The following is a 25,078-nucleotide window of genomic DNA, read 5'->3' as shown; positions in this document are numbered from 1 at the left end:
GGGGTCAGAGTTCAGTTCTGTTAATTCGCATTCATATGTACCGCACCTCACCACCCTACTTTAATCCTGTACATACCTTGCTCAAGGCTCTTAACTTCCTCTTATGCCAAAGTATTGTTTTCTTTTCATCAGGAATTGAAACCCCACCAAAATAGAATAAATTTAAATATTTCTGATACAGGGGCACCCCACTGGCTCTGTCAATAGAGCATGGGACTCCTGATCTTGGGGTTGTGAATTCGAGCCCTACGTTGAGGGTAGAGATTACTTAAAAAATAAACTCTTTAAATATTTCTGATATAGAATAAAAATAACTGCTCAGATCATAAAAGAGGAAAAACAGTTTACATGGATCCACTTCTGTAAAACAAAAATCACAACTCTTCTTTTTGAGAAAGAAGTGCTTTTTACTCTGGAATACCTTGTTACACGATGACTGTTTCAATAACAAAGGGACTCTGAACTCATAAGCAAACCATGCCATGTTTGAAGCTCTTTATGCAGAGAAGTTGGTTAGAACACAAAACCAGTATTTTGATAAATTCACTTTAAAATGCTTTTCATACCAACGACTTAAAACTAAGTACAATATGATCTTCTACTCTCAAGGACTTGGACTGGATTAGGAACATCCAGTTTCCATTGTGAACATATTTCTTTGAATTTAGGTCTTTGGGATGATTTCTGCAAATGAGTCTTTAGCATCTTGAAAATTTTCACAGAAGAGATTAAGAAAGTTCCAATTATTCCAGAAGCCACTGGTATAAAAATCATGTTTCGTCTATCAGATCAACTGCTCAAAAGCTGTAAGGTGCATGATCATCAACCGGCTAGGCTGCATTAAGTGGCCCTTAGCCAATGGCACTTTATCCCCACACACTCAAGGGGGTCAGTCAGATGGAGTGTCAGTAAACACTGAGCTGCATAACAATGAGGCAGGGCTCAGGAAAATTGAGTTCTTTTTTGTTAAGTTCAGGCCTATCAAGAGTCAGAGGGATTCACTTTGACTTGTATATACACCCCGGTAGATAGACCCACACAGACAGACACGTAAGAATATAATCATTTCTGTTCCTTACAAGTACTCACAACTTCAACAAGAAATGTCACAAGTTTATAGAAATGCCCATTTTCATACCAATTTGTGAATTCAAAAGTTCTCTCAAAAAGAACAGGAGATACTGCTTTTAGCAATCAGTCTGGGATGGGAATACTTCTGATACCATAGGACTAATAATGATTTTCTCCCTAGGTTTTAAATTCCTCTTATCCATTTATGACCTTCTTCTCCATCATATACTAAATTCTGCCCATCCTCACAGTAACTTACTATTATTACCAACATACCTCTAAACTAGGTGTATACAAATTCATGTACATACATATGTACTAAATTGAACCTTATGAAACTGCTAATACTTGACCTTTTCTGACCTATAAAAACAGGTTTTTTTTTTTCATATGGCTGTACTTAATAAAACATGAATTTTGGTTGGAGGGCTATATCTCCATATATATGTATAAACTATCTCTCCTTCTCTCTCTCTCTCTCTCTCTACACACACACACACACACACACACACACATACACACACACACACCACACAGTGCAGTACTTTGTGTTTACTTCAACGGGGAGAATAAAATGCTTCCTCTATTCACCACTTCTAACACAGCCTTGCAAAACTGTCCTTACTGACTACTGGCAATTTTTAGTGAAAATATTTAGAGGTGTAGTAATTTCTACAAATTTTTATTTGACCTAATAAAAGTCTGGTCCAAACTGGGCATATTGTCTTTCAAAGTACATCACCCAACTACTTAACTGGAAGTCTATCCTGGAAGATGGCTTTTGCCATACAAGGTTTATGGTCAGGTCTAAAATCAGCAGGCCAAAGAATAAAATACCAAAGCATTTTCAATTCTTTCTCTGTGTCCTCAGTAACATTTCACATAGTGCCTACCATGAGACGCTATGCTAAGCACCAGTAAAAGAGATATGCCCCAGACCTCGTTTCAAGAAACTTAACATCTTTCAAGAAATATAAAAATATAAATAATGAGAGAATATTCTAAGGTTTTAAGTGTCAAACTGGAATAGAGTAAAATGTAAAAAGAGGATAGCACTTGAGAAGTTTACAACTGACTTCAAACACCAAGGGGCAAAAAGCCAAATACAAATGTGCACTAAGTTCAGTGTCAGTCCGCATGATAATCACGGGTGTCCTCCTCCGTGGTTCTGGACCCAACAAGCCCTTCATCACTCCAGGAACAGGGACTAGAGATCCTCCAGGTCAGTTAAATCCACGGCCACTTTCAGGAACACGGTGTCATCTTTAATGTAGGTGTTCTTGGCACTCTCCAAAGTGGAATGAGCCACGAAGCGGGGGCAGCCAGACGCAATGTTCATCTCTCCATCAGGTCTTTTAAAACTACTGCTATTGGGGTCAGCCTTGAAGGTCTCCATGATGTGGTTCTTTTTGCCACTCTGGTCCAAAAGCATCAGGGTCACCCTCTGCCTGAATGGCCACTGCAACAGTGAGTCAAACTCCCCTCGCATCACCACGAAGTACAGCGACAGGTGTGTCCCCTTCCCGGACCCGTCCCCGTTCAGGTATGCTCTCGCACAGAGCCGGTACCCACACCGGCTGGTGTAGAAGGGCTGGCTGAAGATGGACACCGTGTGCCCATCCAGGGCCTCCCTCTTCTTCATCTTATAGTCTGTCACCTTCCAGATGAGCTTTCCGTTATAGCAGGCACCTTCTAGCAGTTTAAACCGCTCTTCATTTTTATTCAGTTGTGCCTTATGAATATTAATGTGGACATCATGTTTGTTAGTCTCCCCTTCCAAAACAACTGCAAAGTAAAAAAAAAGATTCCATAGGCCTTAAAATTGTCTTTAGAATTTTCCCAAAATGGAATTGTGTTATCGGAAGAGAACAATAAAATTCTGACATCCTAAAGATGAACTGGACTCAATGTCCACCAATGGATCATTTGTATGAATAATTAACCCAGTGAATCTCACATCTTGGCAAAAGTAGCACCAAGAAAACCCAAATGCATGCTCTTGAACTGAAGCTCATCAAAGTGTATAGAAGACACACAGCATTTGACTCGTGTTCATTAGGATGGTGAGGCCCATTATTTAGTACTGGAATGCTTTTAAACAGCCAAACTCTTTCATATTTTCCTATACTTTAAACAACACTTCGACCACATCGCTCCCTTAGTTTTCTCATTATTTTCCACTCTTCTTAAAAACCACCACTCCCTGTTTTTGGAATATCCTGGCCCATTTCTACCCTTTGCCTGTTCCAGCCCCCACTCATCGCTGTCCATCGTTTTCCCCCCAAGTGGCCAGAATCTCATGCTGCTCTGTTTCACAAATACCAGACCCCACCACTGTTTATCCTGGACAGCTGCAACTCTCCATCTGGCCAGGTGTTTGCTTGTTCCAGAAACACATGCAGACAACACAGTCATCCAGAGAGAAGTAAAATATGAGCCATACCTAGTCTTTGATCATTGGTTTCTAGCAGAGTAATTTTCTGTTTCACTGTGTCAATAGCTTCCACCAAAGTCCTCATGTCAAACTTATTTTGTTGCTGATTAGCCATCTGTAATAGCTGACGCACTTGAGCTTCTAGCCAAGCAGACTTGTCAATGTGACTGGCAAGGGCCTTTCAGTACATGAATTGTAGCGTTTAAAAAAAAAAAAGTTAGTATCTCAGTAATTCATTGAGATTAAATTTTTTCAACTCAAACATTTCACATTTAATTAATCAATTAAGGCAATTAAAATGCACAGTCCAGGAGAGAAAATTCAGTGAGGTTTGCAGAGAGATGAACCACCTAGTATCTTCTTCCTCCTCCTGATAGCAGTTACAGTTCCAGATTTTTGAACTTCTCTTCATCTGACTTTACTTCTCCCTCAGCTTCTCTCCCTTCAGTGCTCTAAACTATCTTTGTATCTCTGTTCTCCTGTTGTCTCTTCTCTTGCCTTAATCACTTCCTTCTCAGAGGCTATTCTCCAGATCCACTCCACACCTGCTCCGCTACAAGGCAGAGAATAAGCGGGAAGTAGACCCACCTCTTCTGGCCTGAGCACTACAGGTGGTTCAGAAGTGCCCTGAGGTAAGGCCTGAACGTTAGATTGTTCTCCCTAGATGGCAGAGAGTAAATAAAACTAGACCCATACTTCTCCACACTTGTCCCTCAGGACCTTAACTCTGACAGGTTTTTGTGTTAGAAAAAGGTCAGAATTGAGATAGTAACAAATAAGGATTTCCTTTTTACACACACATACACACACACAGTGTGCTGACAAAGCATGAAGTTACATGGCCTACCTTCTCCTGGGATAATCCACATTTCAAAACTTCTACCATACCACATGTCTTAAAATCTTTTTTCACCATAAGGGTGCCTGGGTGGCTCAGTCGGTTTAGTGTCCGACTTCGGTTCAAGCTCCATGTCAGTCTCCCTGCTGACAGTGCAGAGCCTGCTTGAGATTCTCTCTCTCTCTCTCTCTCTCTCTCTCTCTCTCTTCCTTTCTCTCCGCTCCTGCCCTGCTCATATCTCCCTCTCTCTAAAAAATAAACATTAAAAAGCCCTTTTCACCATAAATATTATAATTATAATAAAGATATTATAATTATAATAAAGATATTATCATTAAAAATTTATTTATGGTTACTTAACATTCATGATTTGCAAAGTAATTTTTTAAATGTTTTCTTTATTTCTGAGAGAGAGAGAGAGATNACCTGAGCCGAAGTCGGACACTTAACCGACTGAGACACCCAGGCGCCCCTCAAATTTTTTATATATTTTAGTGTTGTTTAAAGCCACCAGGTGGTGACTTACTTGGTTAAGCATTTGACATCAGCTCAGGTCATGATCTCACATCTCATGAGTTCGAGCCCCANAGAGGGAGACACACAATCTGAAAGCAGGCTCCAGGCTCCAAGCTGTCAGCACAGAGCCTGATGCGGGGCTTGAACTTACAAGACATGAGATCATGATCTGAGCCGAAGCCGGACACCCAACCGACTGAGCCACCCAGGTGCCCCAAAAGATCTTTACTCTTATGAAACACATACTGAAGTGTGTACAGGTACAGGCCATAATATATACAGCTTCCTCACAAATGGTTCAGAAAGAACATACACACACATACAGCAACAGACAGATGTAGAGAGATACACAACAAAATATTCACAGTGGGGGAATTTGGGTAGAGAATGCACAGGTTTTTTGTTTGTTTGTTTGTTTGTTTGCTTGCTTGTTTGTTTTTTTTGAGGGAGAGAGAGAGAGCACAAGCAGGGGAGGGGCAGAAGATCCGAAGCGGGCTCTGTGCTGACAGCAGAGAGCCTAACATGGGGCTCGAACTCACCAACTATGAGATCATGACCTGAGCCCGTCTCACACTTAACTGAGCCACCCAGGCATCCCAAGAATACATGGGTATTGTTAAGCACTATCTTACTCGTGTAGGTTTTCTTTACATTTGAAATTATCTCCACTTAAGTTATAAGAAAAACCGGGGGGAGGGGGAATGGGCATGGAGGAGGACACTTGTGGGGATGAGCACTGAGTGTTATGTGGAAACTAATTTGACAATAAACTATTTGTAAAAAAAAAAAAAAGTTATAAGAAAAACCCTGATTGCCAACTGCAGACTAAATCTTGGCTATGAATAGAGAGGCCATTTCTCACCTGGATGTTTGAGAGGAAGCTTCCATTTTTGCCAAGTAGCTGTGCAAACTGCTTGAACTCCTTTTCGAATTTCTTTACAGTTTCTGCTAACTGCTGGATTTTACTTTCTTTCTGTTCTAGGTTCTTATATAAATCAGAAATCTAACAACAGAAATGGGAATGAGATCACAAAGGTGCATGTATACCAGTTAAAATAATTTAAATGTAAGTCTAGGAAAATATTGCAGATAGAGTTTCTAGAAAAATATATACATGTAAGTGATAAGTCACTAAATTCTACTATTAACTTGGATTTAAATAAAATTTCAATAAATAAATTTTTAAAAAGATATTTCTAGGAAAATATTTACAGGCAGATTCCTATACAATATTTGCAGGTGCTTCAAAAAAACCAGACCCACAGATTTCTCATCAGCCTTTTCTATACTTAACCCACTATGATGGTTCATCTAATGATAGCGACATCACTTGACAAAATTTACTGAACTAGTTCCTTCATTCATTCAGTATACACTTATTAAACAGCCACACAGTACTGATCACCACAGCACAACAGATGCTATCTGCACAGTATCAATAATAATAGCTGACATTTGCTGAACGTCTGTCATACCCTTGTATTCTTGAGCTCTTTTAATTCTCAAAGAACCCTGTGAATTGGGTATGACGATCAGTCCCATTTTGTAGATAAGGAAACAGAGGTAGAAAGTTTAAGGTACAGCTAGCTTAGCAAGCAGTAGGCAAGACAGGATATACTCTTAGAATCTGTAATGTATTTCAGGGAAATAACCAAAAGCTTTAGTGTGAGCCCAGAAAACCCTCCTCTTACCGCCTCATCCACTCATCCAGCAGTACTGACCAACTTTAAACTCCTGACACACAACAAAACAACTGATTCTTGTATCCACTTCTCATTTCATCTCATTTCATTTCTCACCTGCTTTAGCCTTATGTCTCACCTGCGCTGCTACAACAGCTTCCCAACCGGTCCTACACCATCCCTTACCCTCCCGCCAGACGGGAAGCTCTATGGGAACTGGGACACACATCCCACAGCCCACTGTAACCCTGGCAACTGGTCTGGTGCCTCGCATCTGCAGGTGTTTGATAAATATTTGTTGAGTATGAGTGAATGATGCTCTCCCTTTCTTTAGTTTTGTTTTTCGCCAGTTCATCCTCCATGCTGTAACCAGAGACAAATCTGGTCTTGTCACCTTCCTCCCTTAGTGGGTTTCTTTACAGACCCTACAGGGCCCTACGTGATCTGCCCCTGGCCTATTCCCATCCCAACTGTGCCCTGCCCAGCAAGACTACACATTTCTATTGTCCATTGGGCCCTGGTCTCTCACACACTTCCTCTTCCAGCTAGAAACTACCACTTTTTAAGCCTCCACTCAAGGGCACTTTCTCTCAGAAACATTACTTCACTAGTACCACCTACTAGGTCATCTTTCAAGTTCTAAGACCCTCTGACTACATTCTAGCATTTCGCTTACCTTCACTACTCTTACTGCTTTTTGGCGTTGTTTTGGTCTTTTTCCTACACTAAATTATTGAGGCTACATCTCCCTTATTTCTTCATCCCCAAAGCCTTGCACAGTGCCTGGCACATAGAGGGTATTTGATACATGTTTTATAAATGAACAAATAGCTGCAACAACCATGTGCTCTCTGGCCCCAGAATCTTCTATTTAGATCCTGAGAGCTGACTTCTGTCTACATGGCAGACATATCTCCTTGACAAAAAGCAAACCTCAGTGTCTCCTCTCCCCACCCTCACCTCTACCCCGCTCCTGGCCCTGGAATGTCCATCTCAGTTAATAACTACCATGTTCTCTGCCTTCTAAACTTACAGCTTTCCATTGTGACCTTGAAGTGTCTCTCAATGCCCTCTCCATCTCCACCAGCACCATCACTTCTGGTATTTTGCCTTTACCTAATACCGAATCGTTTTTTACGTTGGCACTGTGCTAAGAGCTTAAATATATTAGTTCATTTAGCTCTTTCAACAACCCCATTTTATGAATGAGGAAATTGGAGAAGAGCTTGTCCAAACTCATAGGGCAAGTGTGGGGCCAGGTCTGGAAACCAGGCAATCTGGCTCCAGAGCCCTCACTCTTCAATTGCCAGGCTCTACTGCTCTACTGTCTAGTTCATGACAACAGCCTTCTGCCTGGTCCCCCGTCCTCACGCTCTCCTCTCCCTCTATCCATCTTCTATGCTATCATCAGCTGACTTATCTTATGAAAACAAACAATTAGCTGGCCAAGTAATGGTCTTCACCTGCCCCCATTATCCAAAACTTCACTTTACGCCACTTTGCTTTCATGAAAGACCTGCATTAGTGCCTGTTTTCACTAATCAAAAGAAATCAAAGAGGATTTTCACTTTCATGAAATGGTAGTTGCGTCTGTGCTTTACACCACATCGGCTTATGAAAGGTTTCATAGGATTGCTCTAGTTCCCATAGTAGGGGAAACCTGTATTTTCCTATCTCGAAACCTCCACTGGCTCCCCATTACTGACAAATATTAGTTCAAATTTTGGCCCTTAAATCCTTTCTGAAACAGAGCAGATGTGAATGAATAAAAAATAACTGAATGTACAGTTTCTGCATGTACATGGAAGGCCATTGCAATCTGAATCCAGCACACAGAGTCTCCAGCTCTTTCTGTCTGAAACTCAGGAGGCTTACCACCCCAAAACCCTAGTTCCTTGCACCATCAGCCTCTCTCATAACTCTCTGTCTTGGCACAAGCTTTCCTTTTCTGGAACATTCTCTCTCCACAACATTTAAGTTGACAAATCTTTTCTTCCTTAAAAACGAGGCTCAGATGTGCTACCTTGAAGAGCTTTCCCCAAATCCCACAGAGCAAACTGCGGTAGCCTCTGTACCCCGGACTGAGCAACAGCGTGTCCAATGGCACAGCAACTTATCTATTTGCACTTTCGTGAGTCCTTCAAGGGCAGAAGCCGCGCCATCCTTGACTCAGAGACCCTAGCAACGAATCTCATACCTGACGTATGGCAGCTGTTTGTTGAATGAGTGGATGAGGCAAGTGGTACAGAAAGAACTTGGGAATGGTTATCGGGCAGTGTGCCCTCTACCAAAGTCACAGTCTAATTGGTCTTCGCTATTTTCTTCAGGGTCTGACCTTGAAACTCACATACCTACTTGAATATGAAATTAAACATCATAAATGAATCGGCAGTAAGAGAATTCAGCTCCCTCTCTTCCCGACAAGGGCTTGAGAAGTCTGATCCTCTGAGATGTTCTAACAAAATAATTAACTTTTATAATAATTACTCAATAGAATCAGCATTTATTGAGGTCCATTATGAATATTCCAGGGACTGTGGCAGGCATTTGCACACGTAATTTCACTTGGTAATCACAACTCAGTGAAATAAATATTTATGTATGCATTTATCAGGCTGCAAAGCTTTTCATAGGCAGGAGTTAAGACTTAACTAGAAAACATATAAAACCCATAATGCCTAGAACAGATAGAAACGATTGCTTCATGGTAAGATTGGTCTAATTCAAAAACATCAAGTACCTACTAGTCACCTGCTAGGTGCCAGATATTAGCCAAAAGCGTGTGGATAGGCTGCACAGAGGCAGCGTGGTATTTCTGGACTAAGAATCAAGGGACGTGGGTTTGAAAGCAAACTGCCGCTTACAAGTTACAAACACATCAAAATGTCTTTGAGCTTAGTTACTTCATCTGCTAAATGAGAGGGTTGGGCCCAGAGATCTCAAAGGCACCTTCCAGTTCAAATGTTCTATAATCCTATGAGTCTGCCTGGCCGCTTAGTAGAAAAACATCTACCTCCGGTCAACATGTACTGAGACAGATGAGACTATAAAAATACCAACCATTACCAGCCCCAGTGGTTGTGCTGCCTCCCTTTACATCCGAACCCTTGAATATTTACCTGTTCTTCTAACCGGAAGTTCTTTTCTAAAACCAGAAGCATGTGGTCCCGTAAGGCTGAATGCTCATGTTCCAGCAGGTTCCCCCGTTTATCCTTCAATGTGAAGAGGAAAGGAAGTCAGGCTGTGGAAAGGCTCCAAACATGAAGGTAATGGCGAGATATTCTGCTAAAGCAGACCTGTAACAATTTTGCTTGCTTGTCGGAAGGTGAGTCGCAGGAGAAACAGCCCCTCCCAATCCCTTTTCCAGCCAGAGGATTCTACAGTGCCCATGAGACCATTTTAAACTTACAGAAACAGAGAATCAGGCCACTGTCAAAATTCTCAGCACAGATTTCCTTCCTTGCGCTGGGAATATATGACCGTGGTTCAAGTGTAGTTATCCTCTGTCAACTATTCCCTCACAAAACCTATCTCCTTGGCGGGTTAGCTTCAGATCATTTTCAAGCCTAGGTTAGTTCTCTCTCCTACCAAGCACACATTTCCATGCTGCCTTCTATCAAAGGTCACAGGCATGCAACCAAACTGTTACATCAGCCCAGGCAAATCTGTAGCCCTCAAAATCAAATAACAGGTTCGCAAGAATAAAGGGTCATTTCTTCCCTAATCATTAAAATACTGAACTGCAAACTGCCTATATCACTAGTAAAAGCAAGTGGTAGATGTTTTGGGTGATCCGTGAACCAAAGTGTATATTTATCAACAATTTTCCTTCAGTTTAGGATTGGCCCCTTTTCCAGAGAATAAATACCTCTCCTCTTCCACCTTCTCCTCATCCTGGAAGGTCTAGACTACAGCCCAACTGGGAGTTTAGACCTAACTATGAGGAAGATTCCTTTCAGAGCTAGAAAGCAGTTCCATATTTCATGCACTAAAAAGGTAAACTCTATCCTTTTTGTAACCAAGGCAGTCACTGGTTAGATATGTGAAAATTTGTGGACTCTTCACTGATTTTTTTAAAAGGCTTCCCACAATATGCATTTTTTTCAAATAGGCTCTTAAAATAAGAGAAAGATGTGCTTATGTCAAACAATACAGCAAGATACAGAATGAAAAGCAAAACTCCTCTTTTTTCCAGCACCACATCCAATTTTCTAAGTCTCTCACTCACCAGTCAGCGAAGATATATACACATTTTTTAACTAAATGAGATCATAAGCATATTTCATTTTAAAAAATACATATCCCATTCTTTTTATCAGATGCATGGTATTCCAAAACATAAATAATATATTATAATATATAATAAAAATTACATAGTAATTTACTGATGGACTTACAGGATTTTAGTATTTTGTTGTCTTTTGCTATATAAACAGCTTTGTGTGAGTGTATTTGTATATTTGTGTAATCGCTGCATACTTATCAAAGAATTAATGTGAGATAAATTGCTAACAACAGAATTACAAGGCCAATGTATGGGTTTACCTTTTCTTTTTTTTAATAAAAAAATTATTTTTTAAAAATAAGCTCTGGGCACCTGGACGGTTCAGTTGTTAAGCATCTGACTTTGGCTCAGTTCATTATCTCATGGTTCATGACTTCTAGTGCCACATGAGGTGAGCTTGTGCCCTGAATGGGGTGAGCAAGAGCCCCAATTCAGGTGAGTCCTGCTTCTCTCTCTCTGCCCCTCATAGGATTCTCTCTCTCTCTCTGCCTTTTGCTCACTTGCACCCTCTGTCAAAAAAAAGAAGAAAAAAGAAAAAAATAAGTAAGTTCTATGCTAATGTGGGGCTTGAACTCACAACCTTGAGCTCAAGAGTCACATGCTCTACCAACTAAGGTGGCCAGGTGTCCCTCACTTTTCATAGATATAACTAAACTGTCCTCAAAAAAAGTTGGGATATTATAAATTGTTTTAATCTTTGTGAATTTGATGGTGAAAGTTATATTTCTTATTATAATTTACATTTAGGTGTGAGATTAAGTGTCTTTTCTTACATCTGTTAGCCAAATGAATTTTTTTTCTGAAACTTACTCATATATTCCTTTGCCTAGTGTAAGGATTCTTTGTCTATTTAGGAAAATATCCTTTTTTGTCTTGTCATATGTTGAAGCTATGTACCTCCAGTTTGTGGTTTGCCATTTGATTTTATTTATGGCATTTAAAAAAATCATATAAAAGTTTTAAATATTTATGGTCAAACATCAAAATTATAGCTCCTGGTTTTGTGTTAGTCATCTAAGAAAGACTTTTATATCAAGAATAAAAACATTCAGGAGTGCCTCGGTGGCTTAGTCTATTAGGCATCCAACTTTAGCTCAGGTCATGATCTCGCAGTTTGTGAGTCTGAGCCCCGCATCGGGCTCTGTGCTGACGCTCAGAGCCTGGAGCCTGCTTTGAATTCTGTGTCTTCCTCTCTCTCTGCCCCTCCCCTGCTCGCACTCTGTCTCTCTCTCAAAAATAAAAAATAAAAAATTTTAATTAAAAAAAAAAAGAATAAAAAAATTCACTCACCTTTTCTTTACAAGTCATTTTTTATGATTTGTAAAATAAAATTTTAAAGTTTATTTATTTTGAGAGAGACAGACAGAGAGAGTGAGAGAGAGAGAGAGAGAGAGAAACCCAAGCAGACTCCATGCTGTCAGCGCAAGCCCAATGGAATGCTTGAACCCAAAAGATCATGAGACCATGACCTGAGCTGAAACCAAGAGTCGGGCACTCAACCCCGGTGCCCCTACAATAAACTTTGTGTTTGGAGTAATTTTAGATGATACAAAGTATGAAATAATACAATGTATGATATTTTTAATAACTTTTAATACCTAGAAGTTTGATCCATCTAGAATCTGTTAAAATGAGGTAGGAAGCAAGCTTTCTTTTCTTTTCATATTTTATACAATTTTTAAAATAACATCCTTAAACGTGTTTAATAGGTAATAAAATACATTTTAAAACATGATTTCAAATCAATTCTGTTTCAAAATACGTGGTGGTAGATGGCGTACCATAAAACCAAGATTTATAACCATCAGAATTATGACTCCAGAAAGTCTCAAAATCTGGTAGAGACAGTGGAATCTGATTTAGAAATAATTACCATGATGGTTAATTTTATGTGTCAGCTTGGCTAGACTATGGTGCCCAGTTGTTTGGTCAACACTAATCTAGATGTTACTGTGAAGACCTTTTGTATCTGTGATTAACATTTACAAATCAGTTGACTTTAAGTAAAGCCGATTACTCTATGGCATGTGGGAGGGCCTCGTCCAACCACCTTTTAAGAGCAAAGAATAAAGTTTCCTGAAGAAGGATCACTTCTCAAGACTACAACCTAGAAACTCCAGCCAGAGTTTCCAAACTGCTGGTCTGCCCTGCAAATAATCAGATTCGCCAGTCCCCACGATCACATAAGCTAATTTCTTAAAATAAGTCTCTATATGTATATGTAGGTATGTATCTCCCATTGATTCTGTTTTTCTAAAGAACCCTGACTAAAATCACCAGTCTTAAAGTTCTCCAAAGTGAAAGTCCTTCTGCATCCTAAATGGAGTCAGAGAGTAAAATAAGCCTGCTGAATAAATGAAACAGTAGAATGCAGAGGCAGAAACAAAAAGGCATTCCATACCTTTACAGTACAGCCATAGTGCTTAAAAGGACAGTCTTGTTCCGCTTCAGGACACACAGCGAGGTGTTCATCCACCTACGAAACAGAAATTCATCACCAATTCTCTAACTGCCTGATAGAACCGCAGCATGCAGGGAACCAAGGGTATCTTGGGAAGAAGGGAGGGAACAGAAGGGGAAAAGCCATGCTGAGGCCTGGCGGAGGGAGAGCTATGGTAAAAATTGAGAGGAATTCTCGGGGAAAAGGGAAGGGAACACAGAAACATGGCTGGCATGGGGGTTATTTAAACCTTGGGCTTCTGCCTGTGGGATTTTATCAAACACACACACATTGGTTACTAAAACTTTATCTTATATAAAATCTACTAAGTGAATCATTTACAGTTACCTCAGCTCTTGGAATCATCTGCAAACACTTGTTAGGACAAGATACCGGGTACTCAGGACACAAGTTTTCCTCATGATTCTGAAACAGAGAAAGTGTGATGAAACAGAGCCAAATCGTGCTTCCAAGGGTTCCCTACTATGGCCTCAGACTGTTTATGCATAGATCTCTAGGGATCTATGTTATGTGGCTTGCCCTCTACAGGAAGATACAGCCAACTTCCAAAAAGGACTAAATAAAGATGGCCGCTTTCTTCACATAAATCAATTCCATTTTCCAATTATTCCAAAAGAAAGTCAGAGGGCGTAGGACTCATAGAGGGTAGACTTTGCAAGTCATCAGTATGGTACATGTGAAAAGTACAGCATGCTCTCTTTTTCTGCCTATGTCCTGCCACTCCAGATGGACTGAAGCACCCTGAGGACACAGTATCGTCACTTCCTCTTGACCCAATAACTAGCATGGCTCTTTGCACACTCACAGTCAGTAGGTGCTCAAAACAATGCTTTTGCCAATGATAAATGAGAAGGGTCCTACCAACAAGAAGGTTTTCGCCTTTTTATGGAACTCTCAGATAATTCTTTGGACCTATTTCTGTACAAAAATAAATTCACTGTGACCACTCAGGTAGAATTCAGTCCCATAAAGACAATTTTTTTCTTTTCTTTTCATTTCTTTTCATTTCTTTTTTCTTTTCTCTCTCTCCCTCTCTTTCTTTTTTTCTTTCCTTCCTTCCTTCCTTCCTTTTTTTTACCTGTAGATTGATCACTACCACATCTTTTTTGCAATAAAGGCATTTTTCCTCTCGAAACTGGCAATATTCGCTCAAATGTTCTTTCAGATCTTTCCGAAGGACTGGCTTCTGACAGTTCTCATTAGAACACTGCACGGCTTGAAACGGGCATTGCTGGAGGTGGTCCTGCAACAGATAACACAGGCCAGTGGGCCCCACTGACCAAGGTGGTGAGAAGGGGAGTCTGCTGGAAGCCTGGGGGTGGATACTGGGGGCAGCTGGGCAGACAGGGCTGCAGAGGAGAGGGCACGGATGGGGCTGCCCAGATGGGAGGCTGTGACGGCCAGCCTTGTTTGGTAGGAGTTAGGAGGACAGGGAAGATGGCTGAAGAAGGAAGCAAGCTGAGTCTATTTTAGATAATCTAGTAACATGCCCACATTCGCAGGGTAGTCCCTGAATACTTTCCTTAGGCTTGTGGAGTAATTTACCAGTCCTTCAAGGGCATTTTTAATTTCTTCTGTGCACCCTCCATCCCCACCCCGAGCACCAAGTACTAATCTCTGCATGGCAGACTTAAAAGTTGGGATGGAGGGAAAGAGCAAAGAAGAATGGGGCATATCCCAACTATATGAAGGAAAGGAAAGGATTATAAAAGGAAGAAAGGGGAAGGAGAGAGAGCTGTTCCAGAAGTGGTCAAGAAAAGCAGATAAAGGGGAAAAAAAAAAAAAAAAAGAATCACAGGCCTAAGAGAAGCTGGGAGTGGTCAGGCTTGTTAGTCAGGAAATGTTCTTAACCAGAATATGAGACAACGATAACATGGGCAGTATTCGTTCCAGTATTCTTCATGGTATCCATTTGGAAAAGCAGGAGGTGTATCTTTTTTTCTTTTTGAATGTTTATTTATATTTTGAGAGCAAGAGAGGAAAAGAGAGCTAGTGGGAGAGGGGCAGGCAGAGAGGAGAACAGAGGTTCTGAAGTGGGATCTGAGCTAATGCCGATGCAGGGCTCAAACTCAGGAACCGTGAGATCATGACCTGAGCCAAAGTTGGACGCTTCATGGATTTAGCCACCCAGGTGCCCCAAGCAGGAGGTATATCAATAAAACCTTTGGATCCCTGCAAGTTATTGTGATGCTAACAAGTTCTCAAAACCCCTAGTGAGTTTGTTCCCGGCAAGATCCCTTAAGACAATGTTGGCAAGGTCTGGCTCTTGGGCCAAGTCTGGCCTGTACTTGCTTTTGTAAATAAAGTTTTTCTGGAGAACAGCCACACCTATTTGTTCACATACAGCTAGCAGCTGCTTCCCATCTGAAATGGAACAGCTGAGTGGCTGATACACAGATCGTATGGCCTACAAAGCCTAAAAAATCTACTCACTGGCTTTTGACAGAAACACCTTGCTGACCCCTTCCTGAAGGAGAGAAAACACAACCAGTCTTTCTGCAGGAGGTAAATAAATATTACAGCTACTCTCTTTTACTTTTAGGATCAACAAATAATGACCACTGAAATCCATATCTTCTAGAAAATTCACTGCTGCTACCCCTCTGCTCTCACCAAAATAGTGAACATTCATCAGGATTCTCCTACTGGGAGAACCTTCACGTCACCTTTGCAAGCCGGGGTGGGGGAAGGGGGACAGGAATGAGGGGAAATACAAAAGAAACAGGTGCAAAGGAACCAGCCACTATTCTCTAGAAGGTGAAGATCTGGTCACAAAAGCTGATGGACGGATGGTCCGTTTGAGCCTCATTTCCTTTTCAGGCTTCGTGACAACGAAGCTGGAAAGAGGCCTTGTTCCAGGGCTTATCAACTCAAGAGAGGTCGGTGAACCCCCAGAGAAATCCTGGGGTTAACAAGGAAATCATTTACTCATTTACAAGCTCAGTGCCTGGGGGGGTTCAGAGGTAAGGTGGAGAAAAGGCTGAATCACCTGAAATATGTTACAAAAGGTGTGGGTGGGAGAGGAAAATTTCAGCAGCTCCCAAGCAATTCTCTGGAAGCGAGAGATGCTCACTTCTTACTCCTTCACAGTGTGATCAAACCTGATACGGGCCTGCCGTGACAGAGCCTCATTTCCAGCTTCCCATTTATTGAGTTTTCCCAGCTGGATGGAAGAACCAGGCAGGGCAGTTTCATGTGGGAGAAACTCCCCCTCGCTTCCCCTACACCTTGTGTGTTTGTGGCTCATACCAACGCTTCACCTTTAAATCACATCTTAGTTCTGCTCTGTTCTACATTAGATGCCTCGGATCATAAACCAGAGAGCTGGGGCCCACAGCTGCTGGGAAACACCCACCCAGCACCTGACAATGCTTTTGGACAGGGACCGTTGCAATCGTCTCTTTCTGCAGGTTGCTCTGGCTCCCACCCTGGGGACCCCAAATCCTTACAGTTCCCCAGAATGACAGGTCCTTTTGGTCAGCATGTCCCACATCTTCTCTTTTCGGTCAAGGACCCCTAACCAACAATGTAGGTCTAGTCACATACAGTATGCCCTCCATGCATCCCATATGAGACCGACCCCTTCACCCACACTTAGCTCTTGTAGTGCTGCACTGTAGCCAACCGTATTGCTAAACAGGAATTCTCTGAGGGCAACCCAGTGAACTCTCTATCATGCTTAGCCCAGTAACTGTCATATAAAGGTGTTCAGTACATGCCACTGGCAAGATGGCAAAAACAAATATTGGTCATGAGTAATACCCACCTGGTATCGTCCCAGAATACTCTTGGCATTACATAAAGGAGCATTTTTGCAATACACATATAAGTTGAGGACTTCTCTCTTGCAGCAATTGTCTTTAAACACCTAAAAGAGAAATATAACAGGTCTCATACAATCCAAACCTTCAGAACAATGTGAATGAAACTGTTATTAATTTAATCTTCAAATACATCTCAAAATCAGGTGGAGGGACACCTGGGTGGCTCAGTCGGTTAAGCATCCGACTTCGGCTCAGGTTATGATCTCATGGCTTGTGGGTTCGAGCCCCATGTCAGGCTCTGTGATGACAGCTAGGAGCCTGGAGCTTGCTTCAGAGTCTGTGTCTCCCTCTTCTCTCTGCCCCTCCCCAGTTCACACTCTGTCTCTTTGTCTCTCAAAAATAAATAAACATTAAAAAAAAGTTAAAAAAAAAAAAAGTCAGGTGGAAACTTCCAGACGGTGGTTGGAATGGAAATATCAGATTCGCCACCATAAAAGAACAGGCTTTCTCAGATACGTATTTCCGACAGGCCACTGAACATACAAGCCAGGAAATTCAATGCTCAGCACAACAGGCTGCAGGAGAATCTCATGGTGCACCTGACCTCATATGCTCAAAGGTCAGAAGGTGGGCTGTGGATAAGGGTGACGCTTTCAGCTTCCTGTCACAGTATAAAACTGTGTATTAGTCATCAGGCAGTGTCACTGAGGCTGTGCGGACATGCTATTTCAGCACACACCAGGGGTTGGCAAACTTTCTCCATAAAGGATCAGAGAGTGAGTATTTTCAGCTTTGCAGGCCACAACGCGATGTTTTCTTTTGTAACTACTCAGCTCTGCTGCACGCAATACTTAAATGGATATGCTTGGCTGTGTTCCAATAAAACATTATTTATGGACACTGAAATATAAATTTCATATCATTTACACGTGTCACAAAATGTTATTCTTTTGACTTTTAAAATAAATTTTTTGTTGGAGTGCCTGGGTGGCTCAGTCGGTTAAGCGTCCGACTTCAGCTCAGGTCATGATCTCACGGTTCATGAGTTCAACCCCCACATCAGTGGAACCTAGAGCCTGGTTCAGAGTCTGTGTCTCCCTCTCTCTACCCCCAACCACTCAAACTCTGTCTTTCTCTCTCTCTCTCAAAAATAGATAAACGTTTTTTAAAATTTAATAAAATAAAGTTTTTGTTTTGAAATAGTTTACCGACTCATGAGATATGCAAAAATAGTACAGAGTTCCTGTGTACACTTCTTTGGATTTTTTTCATTGATTATATGAAAACCATTCTCAGCTCATGGGCCATACAATAACAGTGGCAGGCTGGATTTGTCCCAACATATCTCATGTTGCAGTACGTCAACGCCTGGTCTAGTGGGAGAGGCAAACACGAACACGGCACTGTCCTCTGCTAGGCATTTGGAAAACACAACATAAGAACACAGAGAAGGAGCATGTACGTCAGACCAGGTGCTCAGGGAGCTTCCTGGAGGAGGTGATGCTTGAATGTCCTGCAACAGAATTATGGAGGAAGAAAACTGAGCTTAAAAGAAGGTAGGTTTTTTTTTTAACTTTTTAAAAATGTTTATTTATTTTTGAGAGAGAGAGAGAACGAGGGCAAGTGGGAGCAGAGAGAGAGGGAGACACAGAATCTGAAGCAGGTTCCAGGCTCTGGAACTGCACAGAGCTGACTGCACAGAGCACAACGCCGGGCTCAAACTCACAGACTGCCAGATCATGACCTGGGCCAAAGTCAGATGTTTAACTGACTGAGCCACCCAGGAGCCCCTAAAAGGAAGTTTTAAGGGAGAAAATCTTCATGATCAGAGGTTAGGTAATGGTTTCTTAGATGCAACACTAAACGAACAAGCGACCAAAATAAACAAGACAAGTAAGATCTCATCAAAATGAAAAGCTTTCATGCTTCAGAGGATACCACCAAAAGAGTGAAAAGAGAGCTCACAGAATGGGAGAAAAATACTTGCAAATCATACATTTTATAAGAGTCTTATATCCAGAATATATAAAGAGCTCTTAGAACTCAACAGTAAAAGACCAATAATCCACTAAAAAATGGGAAAAGAAATTGAGTAGGTATTTCTCCCAGACGATATACAAATGAACAAAAACACAAAAAGATGCTTAATATCATTAATTATTAGAGAAATGCAAAGCAAAACAGGTACCCACTAGAAAGACTGTAATCAAAACAATGGCCATTAACAACTTTTGGCGAGGATCTAGAGATGTTAGAACTCTCACACCCTTCTGGTAGGAAGGTAAAATGGTGCAGTTGCTTTGGAAAATCATCTGAAGACTTCTTCAGAATGTTACACATAAAGTTACCATTATGGCCCTAAACAGAATTACCATATGACCGAGGAATTCTACTCCAAAGTATATATCCAAGAAACATGTACACTTTATTTTATGTTACTATTTTCCATGAAACACGTACACTTTAAAGATAAATTTTTGGCATATGAATTATACTTCAATAAAGCTATTGTTAGACATAATAATAAAAGGAAGTTCTAGAAATTAAGCAGAGGAGAAAGTGAATTCCAAGAAACAGATGTTTAATTTCTCCAAGCAACTTAATGTACCTGGAGCTTGTGTTGGAAGAGGGTAAGGAGAGGGCAGAGTAGAAATTTGGTCAGTCGTGGTGGGGGAGGGAGACGTCAATAAAGATACAAACAAGCCTCTGAAACAGTGGTAGGAGGGGGTTTGGCCTGGCCCCACAGCAGAGGAATGTGGACTCCAAGAAAGGACCCCCTCTCCCGCTCTTACTGCTCCAACCTCTATGTCCAATTCAACCTAGGACACTGAGGACACTGGCGTCTCCATCACCCAGAGAGCTGCTAAACCAAAGCAGTGATTTTCTTACCTCCTGAGATTTGATAACCTCCTTATCTACAGGGCAGAGCGGGACTGCATTTAATTCTCTGGAGAGAAAAATAAAAATAGAGCTGGAATTAAGAGTTGACCTCAAAAGCTCTCCCAAGAGCAGCCCAGCACTCCAGCCAGGCATGGCCCCTTCCAGCTCCCCCTTCAACAGACCGGGTTCTGTCTTCCCTCCTGCTGCTCCCTCCCCCAAGAAGGGTGTGTCTCTCCCCCATCCCCCATTGCACTTTCAGCACCTCCCCAGTCTGCCGAAAGTCAAACAGTCCTCCAGACAGAGTTAAATGTCCCCTGCCAGTGCTCCCACGGCAGTCTTTTGCTTATCACATTGTGCCACAACGTCTCTCTTTCACTAGACTGGAGTGTTCTGGAGGGCAGAGAGTGGGTCCTATTCCACAATGACCTCCGGCTCTTCCTCTCCATACACCAAAGCTTAGTTTAGCAAGGTGCCTGGAACACACAGGTGCTGAATGGACAAACCCATGAATGAATGAGAATGTGCTGTAATAACCCCCTTTCTAAGCTTGGGAGGAAACAACTTACTTACTGCCCTAACCCCCCCACCCCCAGCCTGCTTCCATAGCTCTCCTGGTCTCCCTCAAATGGCATGACCCAGGTTTTCCCGCTGCCCGAAGTGGACAGCATCCATTGCATGGAGGTCCATTCTGGATGTGACACCACCTCTGCCTGAAGGCAAGGAAAAGTCGGAGCGACGACTACACAGACCCCTGTGAGATGCAAGTCCTTCCCAACACAGACTGTGCATCAAGCTTTGCCTCGCATGTGCTCTAAATGCCAAGAAAAGGTGACTCTCGTGAGCCCTGAGTAATGGAGAGGATTGTTGAATCATTACACTGTACACCCGAAACTAGCAGAACACTGTATGTTAATTATACTTGAATTTTATTTTTTACTCATCATTTATTTTTTTATTATTTTTTCACACCATCAAACTTATTATTCTCGCTGATGCAAGCCGAACATAAAACAAATATGGATCCCAGGGCTCACTTTCAGAGGTACCAGCATAAATAAGTTACTACAGCCATCCAATTTGGAAATCACTAAGTGACCAGTAAATCACGGCATGAAAGAGTGAACGAGGCCCTCTTTCCTAATTGGTAGGACTGTTCTGTCTCTTAGATTTTCTTGAAAAGGACTTCACATTTTCTCAAGTATACAGGAGAAATGTATTTCCTCTCTAAGCTCTATGGTACCATTTATGTGCTTTGGTCTTAAATATAGAAAAATGATGCATTTGAAATTGATTTTATAAATGTCTACATTCTAGATAGAGCTCTCCAACCTGTACAATATTAGATATTAAAAATGGATTCAAGAGAAGTTACTAGGAATTGAATTTTTTAAAATTTTTTTAAAGAGGGAAAAAAGGTGACTATCAATAAGTGACTGGAAAAAAAAAAGGTTATTCCTCAGGCTACTAGAGAAGGGCCCTGGGAGAGCCCCTCCTCATGTTCGTGGTCCTGTGGCCAGCCACAGCAATTCCAAAAACCACAATTACAGTCAAGCGGCCACGTCTGACACTTACATCCCAGGAACAGCCCCGTCTGTTCTGGCCACGGCCGCGGGTCCTGCCCACTCACCTCAGGGACAGGATGCAGTGCTGGCAGAAGCGGTGCCCGCACCCCGTCTGGTGCGGGTTGTGAAGCACCGAGTGGCAGAAGGCACATTTGTAACGTTCTTCCAGTTGCTCCACAAACCGGTACTCTGTGTCCGGCTCGAAGTCCAGGGAAATGGAGTTGCCGGAATTCTGGCGGATGAAACCACAGGGGACCCCTCCATGCGCCTCAGAATAAGCCATTCTGCAGGGGATTAACAGAAGGAAAGTTAAGTGTGCAAATACCAAACAAGTACAGCCATCAGGTGTTGTGGTGACTTGTTTCCTAACTAGTGCACGTCACCCACCTGGTCATTCTGTTATGACTTGGTAACAACAGTAACAATCTCCAACCACTGGAGGGCTCCCGCACAGGGGAGATGTCTTCGGAGGGTGGTCAGGCAGGAGGCTGGACCAGAAGACTTCTAGCAAGATTTTATGAGACTTCAGCCCCTTGTCCATCAACCTTTTACAGGATGTTAAATTATCCTGTCAGTTTGGCCACGTGCTTGGACCAAATACAGCCAGGTGTTAACTACGTTCTAGGCAAACTCTTATTATGTAATTTTCTTCCCCTCAGTTGAGAGAATTGAAACAAGTATTTTGTTAACATTTTTCAGAAGCAGGAACCTTTTATACCAATACGTTTCTTGCAATATATGTAGATATAGCACCACCACCAAGCCACATCATTTCTTACCGGAACTAAATAAACACATTAACTGCTCTCCCCTCCGATCCATTCTCCATAGTACAGCCAGGATAACATTTTCAAAATCCAAATGTGATTGAAGGTTATATCCTCTCGGCTTTTAGGGGGAAAGTCTACGATGCTATGGCAGTTACAAGACCACATGCTCCCCACCCAGCAGCATCCCGGACTTCTCCCCTTGCTTTCTGCACTCTGGCCACATGGGCTTTCTTTTCATCTTTCTAATACGTCAAGCTGTCTCCTGCCATGGGGCCTTTGCATAAGCTATTGCTTCTATCTAAATGCTTCCCCTAACCCTTTGCAGTCTTCTTCACTTCACATTCATGCTTCAAATTTCAAGCATCATATCCTCAGGTAAGTTTTCTCTTCTCTCCCCTCCTCTTCCCTCCCTCCATCTAATAGTAGAACACCCACTCATCAGTCTATAAAACATGCATGGCCTCCTGGGGGCAGCTAGGGAATAATGGTAGTTGGGTGGCCAGGGATGAGTGTGTTTCATTGTATAATTTTTTTTAAGTTTTGAACATGAATATATTATCTATTCAAAAATAAATATACAGGGGCACCTGGGTGGCTCAGTCAGTTAAGCGTCCGACTTCAGCTCAGGTCATAAACTTACGGTTCGTGGGTTTGAGCCCCATGTCTGGCTCTGTGCTGACAGCTCAGAGCCTGGAGGCTGTTTCAGATTCTGTGTCTCCCTCTCTCTGACCCTCCCCTGCTCACACTGTCTCTCTCTCTCTCTCTCTCGGAAATAAATAAAACATTTTAAAAATAAATAAACAAACAAATAAACAAAAACTAAACCTCCACTGTTAAAACCAGGTTCTGAAATTCAGAACAGCATTTGATTTTTAAATTAAACATGCAAGTCACCTGGGTGACTCAGTTGGTTGAGCGTCTCTTGATTTTGGCTCAGGTCATGATCTCATGGTTTGTGTTTGTAAGCCCCATATGGGGCTCTGTGATGACAGTGTGGACCCTGCTTGGGATTCTTTCTCTCTCCCTCTCTCTCTGCCCCTCCCCTGTTTGCATTCTCTCTTTCTCAAAATACAGAAACTTTTAAAAAATAATAAATAAGTAAATAAACGAATGAATTAGATGCACTTGTGTGAGTATTTCATTTATATCTGTGCCCTTCAATGACATACGGGTCACATCTGGTCTTACTCATTGTTGTGTCTCCAGCCCTTAGTGCTGAGCCAGGCATGGAGAACTCAACTATTTGTTGCATTATTATTATTGGGAGGACTCTGAAAATCTTCAGCAGGACAGCTGTAACTAATGTTGCTCTCTAACACAGTGATCCTTTTAACTTTTTATAAGGAAGGACTTTCTCTACTTTTGAAATCTGATGAAAACTCTAGACCTTCCCTCTCATAAAAGAGCACACATACCTGGTCTCTGGACCTTTAAGGACCCTCTGAACCCACCAGTGGTCCCCAGGTTAACAACAGCCTTGCCCCCTCAAGTAAGAATGCTGTCCCTTTAGGCACAGTGCCAGGAGTGGTGCTTCCAGAGTGTCGGGAGAGCAGCTAAAGGATGGGAGGTAATCAAGGGCGGTCCCTGGAGGTGACATCCTTCCACATGACTAGGAAACAGGAAGGCCTGGCCTTTAGGCTTGCTTGCTTTGGCCTGCTCCTGAGATCCCTGAAGATTCTCCTGTAGTTGAGGAGGTCGACTGGGCCTTGAGAGCAGCTGCGTGGCCTGATTGTGCAGGCGGGAGATGGGTGCCATCCAACACCCAGCTCTGCTCGGGTCAGCTGCTGGCCTCTCCCACTGCTGGAGTGGTCTGCTAGGGGTGTGGCCGGCATGAATGGAGCAGAGTAAGCAACTGGCGTCTTTCAGCAAATAAAGCTTTCTCTTTGGAGGAGCCCAGCCCAGCAGAACAGGGGACTTTTTTTTTTAATCCTGGGGTTTGAGACCAAAGCCCCACCTTTTCCTCTCTGCGTGTGCTTCTTGCAGAACGTCAAGGGTAGCAGGTAGGTAAACAGCACAAGATGCAATTGTTCCCCTTTTAACAGGGATTACTCTTGAGATTTCACAGGTCTTAATTATGAAGATGAAAGGCATAGCACTTGATATACATGCACAACCCTAATCCTCAAGATTCACCTTTCTCTCAGAGAAATGGAAAAACCAATTCCAAACCTCCCTAATCTGCCCTGAGTTCTCTGGTTGGTCCCAAGGGAAGACAACAACTCAAGCCCCAGGCCCCTCTAGAATTCTCTCCTAAGACCAGGCTCATGTCTGTGTCACAAAGAATCTAAATTTGGACTCTCAGAGATGTACCCTAAAGCAACAAGCTTGCTCAGCTCCCAAAATAGGGCAGTAAGATGTAGTATGAGTTCAGTCTGAGTTCCCTTCCACTACATTCTTTCTTAACAAAAGAATTTAATACACTCATCTGTGTGTCCATCTTTCTCTATAATAGCAGTTCTCGAGCTTTTGGTCTCAGGACCCTCCCTTCACCCCCATCCCCCTACCCCCAGCTTTAGACTCTTAAAAACTGAGGACCCAAAGACCCAGAATAGCCAACTCAATATTGAAGGAATAGAACAAAACTGGAGGATTGACAGAACCCTATTTCAAGACTTACTATAAAGCTGTAATAGTAAGGACAGTGTAGTAGTAGTGAAAGAACAGGCAAAGAGATAAATGCAAGAGAACAGAGAGTCCAAAAATAGACCCACATAAATATAGCCGACTGATCTTTGACAAAGAAGCAAAGGCAATACAATGGAGCAAAGACAGTTTTTTTCACAAATGGTGAAAAGATGGACATCAACATGCAAAA

General features: G+C 42.1%; 1 protein-coding gene across 6 annotated transcripts in view; it reads right to left on the bottom strand.

Annotated features, from left to right (window-relative positions):
• Positions 1-1,437: 1,437 nt before the first annotated feature.
• TRAF5 (TNF receptor associated factor 5) overlaps positions 1,438-25,078 on the bottom strand; it is a 50,273-nt gene continuing 26,632 nt past the window's right edge. For 5 of the 6 annotated variants that reach the window (XM_077763170.1, XM_077763168.1, XM_077763171.1 and 2 more), the window contains 10 exons: positions 21,559-21,777; positions 19,941-19,998; positions 17,054-17,155; positions 14,366-14,530; positions 13,615-13,692; positions 13,228-13,302; positions 9,661-9,753; positions 5,722-5,862; positions 3,515-3,683; positions 1,438-2,856 (listed from right to left, as the gene is read on the bottom strand). In XM_077763170.1, the coding sequence (XP_077619296.1) occupies positions 2,279-2,856; positions 3,515-3,683; positions 5,722-5,862; positions 9,661-9,753; positions 13,228-13,302; positions 13,615-13,692; positions 14,366-14,530; positions 17,054-17,155; positions 19,941-19,998; positions 21,559-21,776 (1,677 nt within the window). In that variant the 5' untranslated portion in view covers position 21,777 and the 3' untranslated portion in view covers positions 1,438-2,278. Of the gene's footprint in view, positions 2,857-3,514; positions 3,684-5,721; positions 5,863-9,660; positions 9,754-13,227; positions 13,303-13,614; positions 13,693-14,365; positions 14,531-17,053; positions 17,156-19,940; positions 19,999-21,558; positions 21,778-21,880; positions 21,892-25,078 lie in introns of those variants that run through there. The other variant, XM_077763167.1, reaches the window with a different exon arrangement.

This window comes from Crocuta crocuta, unplaced genomic scaffold, assembly GCF_008692635.1.
Source record: "Crocuta crocuta isolate KB4526 unplaced genomic scaffold, BGI_CrCroc_1.0 scaffold3, whole genome shotgun sequence".
Taxonomy (NCBI): Eukaryota; Metazoa; Chordata; class Mammalia; order Carnivora; family Hyaenidae; genus Crocuta; species Crocuta crocuta.
Note: the sequence above shows the minus strand (reverse complement) of the source record. Positions and strands in the feature narration are given on the sequence as shown.